This window comes from Chelonoidis abingdonii, chromosome 5, assembly GCF_003597395.2.
Source record: "Chelonoidis abingdonii isolate Lonesome George chromosome 5, CheloAbing_2.0, whole genome shotgun sequence".
NCBI lineage: Eukaryota > Metazoa > Chordata > Testudines > Testudinidae > Chelonoidis > Chelonoidis abingdonii.
The window spans coordinates 87,897,959-87,913,711 of NC_133773.1; the positions used below are offsets into that span (position 1 = coordinate 87,897,959).

At 46.3% G+C, this 15,753-nt stretch overlaps 1 protein-coding gene across 2 annotated transcripts in view; it reads right to left on the reverse strand.

The window, feature by feature from the left end:
* Window positions 1–15,753, reverse strand: part of ZDHHC2 (zDHHC palmitoyltransferase 2) — a 62,605-nt gene that overhangs the window by 11,549 nt on the left and 35,303 nt on the right. For both annotated transcript variants that reach the window (XM_032770056.2, XM_032770055.2), the window contains 4 exons: window positions 15,453–15,573; window positions 10,793–10,925; window positions 2,803–2,929; window positions 2,515–2,607 (listed from right to left, as the gene is read on the reverse strand). In XM_032770056.2, coding sequence (XP_032625947.1) covers window positions 2,515–2,607; window positions 2,803–2,929; window positions 10,793–10,925; window positions 15,453–15,573 — 474 coding nt within the window. The remainder of the gene's footprint in view (window positions 1–2,514; window positions 2,608–2,802; window positions 2,930–10,792; window positions 10,926–15,452; window positions 15,574–15,753) is intronic.

Here is a 15,753-nt window from a genome sequence, read left to right on the forward strand (position 1 = left end):
TGTGTACTCAGTGATTTTTATCCAGTTCTGATTAATGAGTGTTGCTAGGGAGTCACGTCAAAGACTTGATAAATCTTATGACTGGAATACTTGGATGGAAGGGTATGGTATAACTTGTTCAGGAGATGTTGCATTGTACATCAAAAACACATTAATTTGTTCTGAGTACCAGAAGGAGGTAAATGGCAAACCAGTTGAAAGTCTCTTGGTGAAGATGAAAGGGGGGAAAAACAAGGGTAATGTCATGGTAGGGGTCTACGAAAGGCCTCCAAATCAGGAGCTGGTGATGGATAAGGCATTTCTAGAACAAGTAAATATCCAAAACACAAGACCTGGTAGAAATGGGGGACTTTACTACCCAGTCATCTGTTAAAAAAGTAATACAGCAAAACACAAAATGTCCAAATAAGTTTTTGGAATGCACTGGGGACAACTTCTTATTTCAGAAGGTGACTGGGTAGCAGCAATTTGTTATTTGATTCGGACAAAGAGGAATTGGCTGCGAATCTGATGGTAAAAGGCAACTTGGAGACAGTGATCATGAAATGATAAATTTCATGAATCTAAGGGAAGGAAAGAATGAGAGCAGCAAAATAAGGACAATGGATTTCAATAAAGCAGACTTTAACAAACTCAGAGAACTGGTAGTATGTAAGGCTCCACGAGAAGAAAATCTAATGGAAAAAGGAATTCAGGAGAACTGTCTGTTTTTCAGAGGCAATATTGAAGACACAACAGTAAACTATCCCAGTGCAAAGGAAAGAAGGAAGAATAGCAAGAAACCAATACGACTCCACCAGGAGCTCTTTAATGACCTGAAAATAAAAAAAGAATCCTGGAAAAAGTGGAAGCATGGACAAATAGCTAAAGAGGAGTACAAAAGGACAGCACACGCATTTAGGATAAGGCACAAAATGAGGTACACTTGCAAGGGACATAAAAGCCAAAACGAGGAGTTTTATACATACATTAGGAGTAAAAGAGAGAGAAAGGATTTCCATTAGATTTGCTACATATTTAGGAAAGCTTTTCCATTCTTCTAAAGTTGAAGAGCTAGACAACATTTCATGTCGTGTAACAAAATAATAGGTCAGGTTGGTCTATTGATAAAGTAATACAATTTTATTTGGATTTATCATGAATGTTAGAATTACTGACGGAATGCAGCTTGATTGCCTTCTACTGATCTCTGCCAACATTAAAAAAATCATCAGGCACACTTACAGCTGTCATAAACAGATAGCTAAGGGTTAATGTTTCTTTTACCTATAGATTGAGTCTGCAGCTCACCAGGGAAGTGGTGGGAGGAAGAAGACAGGGGGGAAGAGAAGATCTCTTTGTGTTAGAGTTACAAAGCTTGCATTTGCAGGGACTCTGAGTGAGGGTGAGAGAAACCTGATCTCTCTGTGTTTGTGTTTCAAGGACTTGAAACACGGTGATCTCCTAGAGTACCCAGGGCGGAAAAATCTGGGAGGAGGTAAAGAGGGGGAAGGGAAGTGGGATATTTCCCTTTGTTGTGAGACTCAGGGCATCTGAGTCTTGGGGTCCCCCAGGGAAGGTTTTGGGGAGACCAGAGTAAGCCAGACACTGGAGTCTCTGGCTGGTGGCAGCGCTATCAGATCTAAGCTGGGAATTAAGCTTGGAGGGTTCATGCAGGCACCCACATTTTGGACGCTAAGGTTCAGAATTGGGACTTATGCCTTATAACAACAGTTACATAAGAAATTGCTAAAAATTGTGCCACACAATGTTAGACATGAGCTACTATTATGTAACCATACCTACCTAGGTTAAGAGGCATTTACATCACTCTATACCAGTTCTGAAATGATTGCAGCTGTGAAAGGTACTATCACTAGGATTGATCTAAATATGAGTGAATCTGACAGACTGACAATTCTGGAATCCCACATTGGTAAAGGCTAAGAATAAATACAGAAGTCAAACACACAGATTTTTTTTGGCATTTTACCATTTGTATTGCACATTGCCCCAAAAGCACCACTCAAGATTGGAGCCTAATTGTGCAAGATGCTGCCCAGAACAAAAAGAAAGAGCCCCTATACTGAAAAACTTGGAACTTACTTTGGGAATATCTCAAACAGGCTCACCAATTAACTGTTTTAGTAGCTATTCAAAGTACAATTTGTTGTGGCTAGACAGACTGTCAAAAGTCATGGACTGGGAAACAGCTAAACTGAGATAAGAAACAGCTGATAAAAAGGAAATAGAATGTATTGCTCCCACATTAAACAGTATTATTCATACTGCATGTTAGGGAGATTTCTTTGCTGGGTTTAAAATGATGAAAGTCTGAAACTGAAAAATCAGCTGAATTAAAAGAACTTGATATAGATGCCTTAAATTCTGTTTCTTAGTAGGATACTTTTAAAATGCACATATATATGACCACATTAGTGATAGCTGCCTAAATATAATAAGCAAATGAAAAGTGGAGAAATTCACAGTATGATAGGTAAATGACAATCTTAAGGCAGATATAAACAGACATACTTTTTAGTTGTTGAATTAAGTCCAACAGGTGTAAAAACTTGTTCAGGATCTTGGTTAACAAGACAAGTTGGGAAGGAGCAACCATCTCCTAGACTACAGAGAAAAAGTTTAGAGTCAGTGTAGCACTTCTACAAGCAAAATAAACAATACTTCAAATATTTATTTTACAAATTCCTAATTTCAAAGCACCTGCTTTATTTCACGATTTGGTGTAAAAGAAGTATTGCTGACTACTTTCTGATATCCATATCTCATGTATTAAAAGACAGTATTTTTCTTCAAGCATACCTTGTAAATACAGGGAGCAGCCAATATTTCTTCTCATCACCAAACACCTGTCTTAGATTTTTGCTGAAGCCCAAGCTAAAACCATTCTTGTCTGTTCCATGGCGAAATATAGGTGCTCTGAATGCCTCTGGAAAATGAGATAAGTTTGTCATATTTCCTGCCTAAATACATTTTTAATTAACACCCACTGATTCTTTAGATAATTATGCTGGTAAAAGACGGTTACTCACCTTTGTAACTGTTGTTCTTCGAGATGTGTTGCTCATATCCATTCCAGTAGGTGTGCGCGCGCCGCATGCACGTTCGTCGGAGACTTTTACCCTAGCAACACTCGGTGGGCTGGCAGGGCGCCTCTTGGAGTGGCGCCGCTATGGCACCGGATATATACTCCTGCCGGCCCGCCGTTCCTCAGTTCCTTCTTGCCGGCTACTCCGACAGTGGGGAAGGAGGGCAGGTGTGGAATGGATATGAGCAACACATCTCGAAGAACAACAGTTACAAAGGTGAGTAACCGTCTTTTCTTCTTCGAGTGCTTGCTCATATTCCATTCAGTACGGTGTATTTCAAGCCTTACCTAGGCGGTTGAGGGTCGGAGGGATGTTGCGAATGTAAGATCGTGGCAAACGGCGTGTCTATCGAATTGTCATACCGGCGCTATATGAGATGTAAAGGTATGCGGATGACAGGTAGCATGCTTCAGCATATCTCCTGGCATGAACGTGCGGCAGCAGAAAGCAGTGGACGAGGCTTGAGCCGAGGTAGAGTAGGCAGATGAGGCGGCCATTGAGGGGCAGTCATTGCCTCTGGATATCGGACGTCCCATGATGAGAGGCTTCTGAGAAAAAATGGCAACCTTTCAACGCTCCGCACTCATATAAATCCGATGCGGGTTAGCGTTTGAGGATTTGGCTCCTTGGAGTAAAGGCGATGGGCCCGGGGACATCCAGAGGTGTGTAGCGCTTGGTCCCTGCCGATCATGCGAGGCTTCGGGAAGAGACGGGTAGAAAAATGTCTTGGTTATTTGGAAGGCCAGATCTTGGGGTGAGAAGGCTGTTGGTGTGGTCATACTGACTTAGTTCTGTGAAAGTAGTGATGGGGGTCATACCACCAAGTTATGCGAGCTCAGAAACGTCTGGCAGAGTAGATATGGACCAGGAAGCCGTCTTCAGCGCAGGTTTAGTCAACAGGCATTGGTAACTGGCTATGATCGAGGGCGTGAGCCTAGCAGTTATCAAGGTTGAGTTCAGGAAGGGGAAGGAGACGTACCGCGGGGTAGGTCTCTCTCATCCCTTAAGGAATCTGAAACTATCGGTGAGAAAAGGTGGAACTGCGCGACTCTCCGTAGGTGGAAGGTGGAGTTTGCTGGCTAGATGCACCTTTTTTGAGGAGAGTGCTAGGCTTGCTCCTTGAGATACAGTAATAGTTCAAGACCAGAACGAATGGCTTCAGGAACAAGGGACGCTGTGTACACCAATGAGAGACGCTTCACTTGGCGAGATATGTTGCCCGCGTGGAAGGTTTCCTGCTTCCAAGGGACTGTTGGACCTGGCTGGAGCGCGACGCTCGATTGGTTTTAACCAGACAGTACACGTTGTCAGGTGCAGGGACTGAAGTCGGGTGGTGAAGCCTGCCAATTCCTGCGTTATAGATCCAGGCAGTGTGGCGTTGGTATCGGAGTCGCTAGGGAAGTCTCGCAGCATGGTTTGTACCAGTGCTCTGGCCATGCGAAGCGATTTTAGGTTTCACGGCTGCTGTCTTGCGGGGCTTGAGCAGGACTCTGTGGTCTAAGGGAAAGGGTGGAGGCTTAGAGTAGACCCCTTCTCAGGGGTATTAGGAACGTTCGAGAGAGAGCCCGGGGGCGGCTCTGTGGAGCAGAACTGGCCTTCCTGTTCTCTCTGGAGGGCATAGATCTATCTGGGAAGCCCACTATCCGAAGAAGAAGAGGTGTTCCAGATGGAATGGACCACTCGTGGGCAGGAGGACGCGGTCGGCGGTCACAGTGTTCGGACCCGGGAGAAGGAAGCTACCAATTACTATCGATGGGCTATACAAAGTCCACGCACGCTGCTTTTTGGCAAAGGGTGAGAAAGATGTGTCCCTACTTGCTTGTTTATGTAATTAATGGCCGTTGTGTGCTCGCTGAAATTGAACTACAACGGATCCTGCGGATGTTGACGAGTGGCTTGCGACGCCGTGGATGCTTTTCAGTTCGCGGGACATGATATTGGGCTTCAGTTCTGCAAGAAAAGACTTGGGTGCGAGATGCCCCAGGTGTGTGCCCCACCCTGAGCGGAAATCTGTTGTTAGAGACAACGAGGGCTGAGGCGATGAATCGGTTTCGACGGCACATAGGGGGGGAGTCGCGACCAGCTTGAGGGGCCCGGCATCGTCTTGACGGGATTTGATTATGCGTTCGTAGGATCTGCTGGACGGTTTGACCGAGGCAAGCCAGTTCTGAAGTAGGGCGTATGCTAGTTTGCGTGCTTCATCCGAAGTGCACGCAGCATGTGTGACCGGCTAGAGCTTGGGCCGGTGCGGACAGAGGTTTGTTGGGAAGGCTGTGTCCTGATGAGAGAGACCTTGTGGGGGCAGCTGGCTGGTTTGCAAGTGGAGTCGCATCGCCCTATGAATTTCTACTTTGGTAGGGAGTAGATGGAATTTGTCTGATTGATATTCAGACTAGACGGGAAACAGGTCTTTGTGATATTTATTGGCGGTACTGGCCTTGGAAGTCGCGATTTCAGCCGTCGTCTAGCTATGGGACAAATGGAATTCGCGACGACAGGAGTGGGCGGTCGAGATACGTATTACACTTCGTGAATTCTCGGGGGGCCGAGGAAGTAGTTCGAAGGGATGGGCCGCAATTTGTTTGATTGCGAGTTTCCACGAAGCGAAGACCTTCTGTGCGGGTGGTAAATCGTGTATGGATATATGCGTTCTATGTCCAGGAGCAGCGTACAATCTCGAATCCAGCGAAGGAGGATGTTCCCAGGGACACCTGACAGATTGAGCTTTGATGAATGTTAGAGCTGCAGGTCCAGAATGGGCGGGAGCCTCCTTTGCGTTGGGCTTAGGAGTTCTGGAATGAACCCTTGCCCGCGATAATACTTGGCTCTCTATGGTCCAAGCAAGGTAGCTCAAACTTCTCGAGAGGGTGGTGAGAGGGGTCCTGAAAAGGCGACGAGGAGGGGGTGGGAAGGCGAGGTCGAAGTTCACAGATTGAGACGGTAGCAAGTTCCACTGCTGAGGACCCAGCGGTCGGATGTTAGCTCGCACGAGGGAGAATGCATAGTGAGCGGTCTGGTGACTGATGGGTCCTGGGGGAATAATTGGTTACGTGTCTCGGCCACCTATCAAAGTTGGCTTTCTAGGTCGCCGGTGGTTTGGTGGGACCGGAGTTGTTACCCCCTTGAGGGCCAGACTGGCGTCTACGAGAGGTCCGGCCTCTCCTCCTGGAGAAGTCCTGTCTCGGTCGAGGTGGGGGATAGGGTCGCTGGGGTTGGGGTCGGAAGGACCGTCTCTGAGTCTGCGGCATGTACATTGCCAGCGAACGCATGATCATGCGATTGTCCTTCAGACTTTGGAGGCGAAGGAGAACAGACCCTGACCATCAAAGGGTAAGTCCTGTATCGTATACTGCAGCTCCGGTGGCAGACCTGACGCTTGCAGCCACGATATGTGCCTCATAGCGACCCTAGAGGCGAGAGTTCTAGCGGCCGAGTCAGAGGCGTCCAGTGAGGCCTGGAGGGAGGTCCTTGCAACCTTTTTCCCTTCCTCCAGGACAGCTGAGAACTCTTGGCGGGAGTCCTGTGGGACAAGCTCTACGAATTTCCCTACTGCCTCCCAGGTGTTAAAACTGTATCTACTCAGGAGGGCTTGTTGATTCGCCACCCTGAGCTGGAGGCCTCCCGCAGAGTAGATTTTCCTGCCCAACAAATCCATGCGCCTGGCCTCCCTCGATTTGGGTGCAGGAGCTTGTTGGCCATGGCGCTCCCGTTCGTTGACAGATAGGACCACCAATGAGCAAGGAGGAGGGCGTACATAAACGTATTCATAACCTTTCGATGGGACCATATATTTGCGCTCAACCCCTTTGGCTGTAGGTGGTACTGATGCCGGGGTTTGCCAGATTGTATCTGCCCGAGCCTGTATGGAGCGAATAAAGGGGAGCACCACCCTCGTTGAGGCCTCTGTCGAAAGAATGCTGACTACTGGGTCATCCACTTCAGGAACCTCCTCCACGGGTATGTTTATGTTGAGAGCCACGCGGCGGAGCAGTCCTGGTGAGACCTAAGGTCGATTGGGGGCGGTCCAGATGTTGCCGTCCCCGCCACTGCCTCATCCGGGGAAGAGGAGGAAGAGACCCCAGGGACCAAAGGGTCTTGGAGAGACTCCTGGTCGTGCGGGACATCTTGGGGCTGCTCTTGCTGGTCCATGCCCTGGGCAGGGGATTGCTCGGTCCCCGCTGGAGGGGGCCTGCTCACCGTGGACTCCAGTGCCCGATGTTCGAAGGGGCGGAGTGCGGCGCGGATGGTGGCCACCTTGGCTCTGGTGATAAGCCCATGGGGTCCAAAAGGCCCATGATGAGGACCTTGCTGGTTGTCTGACTCTCCGTATGATGCCGTCTCGGCACGAGAGGAGATCGACGGCTGACGAGATGGCCATGGAGGAGCGGAGAAGGTCTCTGCAGCCACTGGAACCGTCCCTATGCGGTGCCAGGGAGCGGCACCGGGAGTCCTGACGGTGCCGAGAGCGCGACCGGGACCTACGACCAGCGCGGTGCCAGGAGGTCGACCGGCGCCAAGAGTCGCCGTGCCGAGATCGGCTGTGGGAAGTACGGTGCCGCGAGTGGTGCCGAGATCTGGAGCGGTGCCGGTAATGCCTGGACGGCAACCGGGATCTCGAGTGGTACGGCGAGTATGACCGGTACCTTGATGGGGAACGGTACCGGGACTGCAAGCGGCCGCAGGACCCGGATCGATGGCGAGACCGTGAGCGTCTGTGGGACCTGGACCAGGACCTAGAACGACGAAGTCCCATGGTGCCGGGCGAAGAAGGTCGTACAAGGGCTGGCTTGCCTATAGACTGGGGGACCCACACCGATGGTGCCGGGGGTTGAGGCAGCTCAGACTCTGTTAGGGCGATCAGGTCTCGTGCTGCGGAGAATGCCTCCGGAGTGGAGGGCACGATGAGCTCAACTGCGGCATGCGCCGGGGAGCTGGTAGGCACCGGACTCGACGGCTCTTCCGAGGCCGGAATCAACGGTGCGGCGGACGTCGGTGCCGCGGCAGATAGTAGTGCTGGGCGGTCCTGCCTGGCTTAGCGCTCTGACTGCGGTGTGGATATAGCAGCCGCAGGAGGCTTGCGCTTCTTGCTCCGAGGTGAGAGCGAGCGATGCCAGGGACTGGTGACTCGGCGTCTTCACGGAAGGTGTGCGTTCCAGTGCCGAGGAGGTGCTTGGTCGCAGTGCCGCAGACAATGCCGAGGATGGGGGAGTTAGCGCTGCCTCCATCAGTAACTGTTTTAGGCGAACGTCCTGCTCTTTTTTAGTTAGGGGCTTGAACGCCTTACAGATCCAGCACTTGTCCGTTAGATGAGATTTGCCCAAGCACTTAAGGCAGGAGTCGTGCGGGTCTCCTGTGGGCATCGGCCTACGACAGGCCGCGCACGGTTTGAAGCCCGGTGATCCGGGCATGTGCCCGGTACCAGGGTAGGGGATGGGGCTAACCCCCGATCCCTTCTAACTATCTACAAAAAACTACTAATAGAATGATAATTAACTACTAACTACTGTTAAAAGTTCAACTATACACACAATTCAAGAGAAAACGAGTGAATCGCTAGGGAGGTGGAGAAACAGTTAGACTGCGCTCCACAGTTCCAACGACCGACACGGGCGGTAAGAAGGAACTGAGGAGCGGCGGGCCGGCAGGGGTATATATCCGGCGCCATAGCGGCGCCACTCCAGGGGGCGCCCTGCCGGCCCACCGAGTGTTGCTAGGGTAAAAGTCTCCGACGAACGTGCACGCAGCACGCGCACACCTACTGGAATGGATATGAGCAAGCACTCAAAGAAGAACTATAGGCTTATTGGCTTTTTTGGCTATGCAATATTTCCTTTTGGTGGGGGGTGCATAATACCAGTTCAGGTATTGTGCAGTCTCCCAAAACTACTTCCTTTTGAAAGGTGAAGACACTGATATTAGTGCCCAATTGCCATATCTAGAGAAGAAGCCCTACTGCTGGGGAGGAGGCCAGAGTTTTCCCTTGTCTGAGAGATTTAGTGAGCCAGGGAGTTGTGTGGTGTAAAGAGGTCTCCCCATGTAACTGCCCCATAGCAGAGTCTAGCAAGGTAAAAGGCCTAACTGAGGAAATTTTTCAACCCATTCTCAAATCAAACAACTACAAAGGGAGAAAAAGGAAAGGAGCCACCCACTTTGGCATTCGGTTTCCCTTACACACCTGGACGGATGTGAGAAGTCCACTTTTACTCCTCAGACCTTTATATAAAGGCCTGAGATCTTCATTCTACCCTTTTAGGGTTGTGTAGGGAAATTACTGCACCAACAATAGGAAGAGAAGAGACAGTTAAGTCTAGCACAAGGAGCTGCAGTGTGTCTGATCCAGAGCACATTCACAGGAGTTCTTTTTCCACCACATAACTCCTATAGCTGGATCTTTCCCTTATTGGCCTTATGTAATAAGCCAATCATTTCCTTGTATAAAATTTACTGTCAGTACACAAGGCCCTCCTGGGACACTGCAGAGATGTTCTTTTTTATTAGGCTATTAACTTACAAGTTGAAGAAGTGCTGAATGTGATCCAGAAAATATATGAATTAGTTCTAACTTGTTATAAGAGAAAAATATATCCTTGCTCCCTAGGGAAACTACTGGAATCCTGCTAGTAACAACCATGCTTAAAGTTGTGGCCAGCATAATCTTAACTGTAACATAGACAGGGCCGATGTATTAAGAATATACCTCAAAGTAAAGTAGGGAAGAAGAAATGTAAATATATATTTATGTTTGATTAAATATCTAATTTTTATAGCTTTATATTCCAGTTCCCTTACACTAAAATAGCATATGCTTGTTTATGAACTCACAAATCTTGATGGGTGCAGTTTATTGTATTAAAAATGAGTATTCTACTTATTTTATTAATGGCTTTTAAATAATCTGATTCATATTTCTTCTCTCATTATGACCAGTTTGAATCACTTTCCCACACTTGTTATTTTCTAAACTGATGTTAGATTTCCTGGGATACTGTGAAAGAGAAACACTAGCAGGAATCGCCTTGAAACATACACAGACTCTCCTACAACTGATACTTAGTCAGAGTGTCCTGTTAATATCTGCATTAGTGGGGGGGAAAACCCAGATCTAATCCTTCCGCTCCCCTACCTCAAACTCAGTGTGCATCAAGAGAGAGTTTAGAGATCTAGAAACTTGTTGCTATCATATTGCTGACTGAAATAATGAACAAACAACAGGAGAGTGAAGGTGAGAAACACATAGGCTATGTCTACACTACAAGCTATGATGAGAGCTAGTGCAAGTATACGTACACAAGCAGGGGAACCACACTCCTAGCTCATACTGTGGATGTAGCAAAGACGTCTTTTAGGACCCATCTATGCTACGAATATTATGGAGTCAGGGACCCTGATACAGTTATGGATGTTGCCAAACATGGACGTGGCCAAATCTGTTACCAGGTAATGGAGACACAGTTAGGCCTCATCCAGGCTACCAGTTTTAACCATGCTGCAACTGATTATACTTTTAATATAGTTAGGGCTTTAGACTGTGGTACCATCATCCTGGGTCTCTGCACTCATTTACTACTAAGAAAGCAAAGTGGCCTTTAAATGCACCTTTTTGTGTGTGATTCATTATGTGATATCAACAGCTTGATACGACTGGAATAAGCACAAAGGTAATAATACTCACTGATGGCAACGTAGACTGTGACATTACTTACCTAATGTAGATTTATTCTTGCTGATTAGCCAACAATGATAACCAAAAAGAGAGGATAAACTGACTGAAAACATGGCTGCAGCAAAGAATAAAAACATGATATGGAACTTGGCTTGAGTATCAGGAAGTCCAGTCTATAAAGAAAGAAAGAAAACCAAAACGTTAAGGCAGGGAAAATAACTCCTTTAGCCATATTAATATCCACTCAACCAAGATCTGGGTCAAGTTCTGCACTGACAGAATCTTTCAGGAAAGCAGTAGTCCCTTTAGAGAGAAACGGACACATTCTACCCCCACCCCCGCCATGTTCTTTTAAGGGGCATGAATTAGAGCAGAATTTGGCCTTTTCAAGAGAGAAAATATACAGCAACTCCTCACTTAATGTTGTAGTTATATTCCAGAAAAATGCAACTTTCAGTGAAACGATGTTAAGCTAATCCAATTTCCCCTTAAGAATTAATATAAATGGGGGGGAGGAGTAGCTCCAGGGAAATTTTTTTTCACCAAACGACATATACATATACAGTGTAAGTTTTAAACAATTTTAAACAAACAATTTAATACTGTACATAGCAACGATGATTGTGAAGCTTGGTTGAGGTGGTGGAGTCAGAAGGTGGATCATCTGGTTGCTCCTCTTGCTGAACTTTCCGAACTCGAAAAAACACATCTAGAGATTGTTGTTCTGCTTTCCTTTTATTTCCCTTGGTAAATTTTTTTAAAGCAAGTCATTACATGACCAACTGCCCTAATCACTTTGGAGCTGTGTTCCCTGTCAGGATCGTCATCACTAAGGATTTGCAAGCCAGCTTTGATTATTTGGAAAGCTTCAGAAAGATGTTTGGCAGTCAAATTCCAATGGGCTGATTCTTCTTTTACTTCTTGTCCCTCTTCTTCTATTGCTCTCATCACCTCTAGTTGCATCAGATCTTTCACCGGTTAGCTCTTCTCCATGGGATTGCGGAAGTTGTGTAATGTCGGCTTCCTCTCCCTCATCAAAACCCACCAAGGATAGCGGGGACAACATTTAAAAAGTCATTTTTAAGTCACTGAAACATTCAGGCCGCAACTTCCCCCACACACCATTCTTGCATGCCTGAGTAACTTCAGCCCAGAACTCACTGATGTTATTGATGCACTTGAAGATGTTGTAGTCATGCCAAAATTGCTGAATCATAGGTTTGCCTTCCATATTGGTGTCTCTGATGAGCTGGTTGAAAGCACAGCATAAGTAAAACACCTTAAATGCAGCAATGGATCCTTGGTCCCTGTGTTGGATGAATGATGTGGTGTTAGGTGGCAGAAAGACAACTTTGACGTTTTCGCACAGCTCGTCCAGGTTGACTGGATGAGCCGGTGCATTATCAATAAGCAATAAACTCTTGAAATCAAGATTTTACTTGGCAGAGTATAAAGAGTTCTATGCAAGGACAACATGGAGAGTCAGCCATTCTGAAAAAATAGCTCCAGTTATCCATGTCTTCTTATTGGATCTCCAAATGACTGGAAGGTGTTCTTTTGAAAATCTCTTGAGAGTTTGTGGTGTTTCGGACTGGTACATTGTCAGCGGTTTCATCTTCATGTCTCTGGCAGCATTACCACCTAAAAGCAAGGTTAGGTGGTCTTTAGTTGCTTTAAATCTGGGTGCTGTCTCCTCTTGGGAAATGTAAATCTGCTCAGGCATCCTCTTCCAATAGAAGCCCATTTCATTGACACTGAAGACTTGCTTAGGGGAGTAGCCACCTTCCTCAATTATTTTCTTGAGATAGTCTGGGGAGTTTTTAGCTGCTGCAGTATCAGCACTAGCCGCCTCACCGGACATCTTGATATTATGCAGGTGGAAGCATCTCTTGAACTGATCAAACCATCCCCGACTTGCCGTGAACTTCTCCATCTGTGATCCTTCACCTTGGTTTCTCTTCAAATTGTCATACAAACTTTTTGCCTTAGCTTGTATCACTAGCAAACTTAGAGGTATGTTTTGTTGGTTTTGATCCTCTATCCACATTGAGAAAAGACGCTCCTTTTTTTTGCCTAACAACTTCTTGATTGACTTATTGTAGTAGCACTGCACGGTGTTACACACGGAGCACTAGCCCTGATCTTGTTGGCATTACTCCGAATTTTTCCTCAATGGTTGGAGTAAGACCTAGAATGATGCCAATGTCTACCACATGCTCGCCTGCATCAAAATGCCTTAAAGTGTCTAATTTACTACCCAAAGTAATGGTTTCCTACTGCTAGGCACTCCACTATCACTTGCTGGAGGTTTTTGACTTGTGATCCTGGGTGATAATCCTCCAGACAGCACAGGCACATGCTACTCTTCACTCCCTTCAGCCTGGAGTGATTGGGGTCTGTAATATCAACCAACTACTAAAAGGGAAAGAATTTGGAAAACCTATGGTAAAACAAACAATTCCCTTCTTGGTTCTGTGCATTCCTATACTGCTTCTCCTCACTTGCTAGAGCAAAGTAGGTGCTGGAATACTATTAACTTGCTTTGGTGGGCTGCCGCCCTCTTAGTTCTTATCCCCCCCTGCGAAGCGGGGGGGGGAGCGTGGATGGACGTTGTGTATTCAGGTGCAAGACAGCAAGGCAGGGCCGCCGCTGTGCACCCACTACAGCTGCTTTGCAGGCAGCTGGTGGTCTCGGATGAAGTCTCTGCAAGTGCTCAGCATAGTGCTCTATTCCTGAGCAGGGCAGCAGCTAGGCCATAAAGCGACGGTGAATCGCTGGGGAGTAGCATGCATGTGGAGTGTGTTTACAAATCTATAGTAGTTGGGAGGTGTCCCTGCCTTACCCCACACAGGCACAACCTGCTGCAGACAATGAGGTGGGCAAGGAGGCTGAAGGTGTCATATGAGTCTAGGAAGCACCTTGAGCAGCAGGAGTGAGAGCTTCCCCTATTGCAACTCAGGTACAAGCACAGGCGCTGACTTTGCCGGAGGGTGCTCAATCCCCGGCTCTGCCCCATGCCCACCCCCACTCCATCCCCTTCCCTCGAGCACGCCGCGTTCCTCAATGCCGCAAACAGTGGACTGTGGTGGGCAGGAGGCATGAAGTGCTGATCTGCTGCTGGCAGGTGGGAGGCACTGCACTGGGGTGGAGGGGAGCTGATAGGGAGGCTGCCACCCACCCTGGTTCCAGAGAATCCTGCAAGCAGAGGACAAAGAAGGCGGCCAAACAACATTTATAAGGGAACATTGCACAACTTTAAATGAGCATGTTCTCTAATAGAACAGCAACGTAACAACGAAACAATGTTAACCGGGAAGACGTTAAGTGAGGAGTTACTGTAAATATTGACAACAGCAGAAGTTCTTTAAACACATTTGAATCTCAATTACACACTGAAGTGGCTTTTAGAGTAGAGCCTTTCATATTTAAAATAACCAACTTGTGAAACTAACCCTGTCAGAATGACTGATCTATAGTACACAAAGAAAACAGCACTGTTACAAATCTAAGGGCATATTTGCACATTCAGATGACAGTAACAGAACATTTTCATATGCAGGCCTAGTGGACTAATTTAAATCAAAGTGATTTATTTCACCAATTTTAATTATGATTAAAATCAACAAGCTGGAAACCTTGAGTTTAATCTTGTTTTGCATTACTTTAGTTACCTTCCTAATGTGGAGTTGATTCTCATTGGTTGGTAACCATTAAAATGTGTTGATTTGCATGTCCCATGGACTTAAATGAAAGTTATGTGTGCACAGCTGATAGGATGATGGGTCTTATACCTGAAATATACTAGTGGTGTTCTGTTCCCACTGAACACCATATACCCGCCAGCCTTGTTTGGAAGCAAGTCAATCTACCTGACATCCAAAAACATATTCAGTTTTGCAGCTGAAGACTCTTAGGGTATGTCTACACAGGAACTAGGCAACCGTGGCTGGCCTGTGCCAGCCTACTCAGACTAGCAGGGCTCATGCTGTGGGCCTGTTTCATTGCTGTGTAGACATCTGGGCTCGGGCTGGAGCCATGGCTCTAGGACCCTGCAAGGTGAGAAGGTCCCAGAAGTTGTGTTCCAGCCCAAGTCCATAAGTCTACACTGCAATGAAACAGCCCTGTAGCCTGAGTCCCGCGAGCCTGAATTGGCTGGCACGGGCCAACCACAGGTGTCTAGTTGCTGTATCGACATACCCTTTGTTTGTGCTTATGATAAGGCACATATATGCGCACAAAATCAGAGTCAGCTGCTGAGGCCAGCTTAAATTTGTAACTTAGTGACCCAACATTACAGAGTTAAATATTTCTTATAGCCTCTTTTCTGCTTTTCATACATTGAACAATTTTATTGTCACCATCTTGGAAGTGTGAAGACACACAGAAACTAAAATCTATTCACTTCACTTTCTTCCACATCACAATGTTTGACATAATAATATCACTCAGGAAAACTCAATTTTTAAGGGAAGACTGTAGTCTGTGGGAGGAAAGTTCACACTTTATATGAACAGAGAATACAAATTAAAAACTAAACAAATGAATTAATGTGACTATAAATATTGATATTTTACAAGTCAAAAGGAGATATATGTATACACTTGCTAAATATATAGCTCTGAACATAAAGATCTGAGAGCTTTTACATTTACAGAATCACACTTTACAAATAAGAATATGGGTTAAAGGTAAGTACTTACTGTCCAGAATTTGATAAAATACTGTAAATCTGTTGCAGCAATGAAAAGGCAGTACAGTAGAGAATAAGCCAAGAAAAGAAGGAAAAATTTGTAATTGGAGAATCCAACGCAGTTGTTCACCCTGGCAACAACAAAAAATAAGTAAATGAAAAACTGAATGAAAACAAATACATTTTAATAATCCTTATTTAAATTGCTTTAGTCTAATTTTTAATGTACTCATTTACTGTAAAATAATTTTAGCATAAATCTGTAAACAAAAGTAATAGTTTCCTGTATCTCTCTCTAGTGCCATAAACTG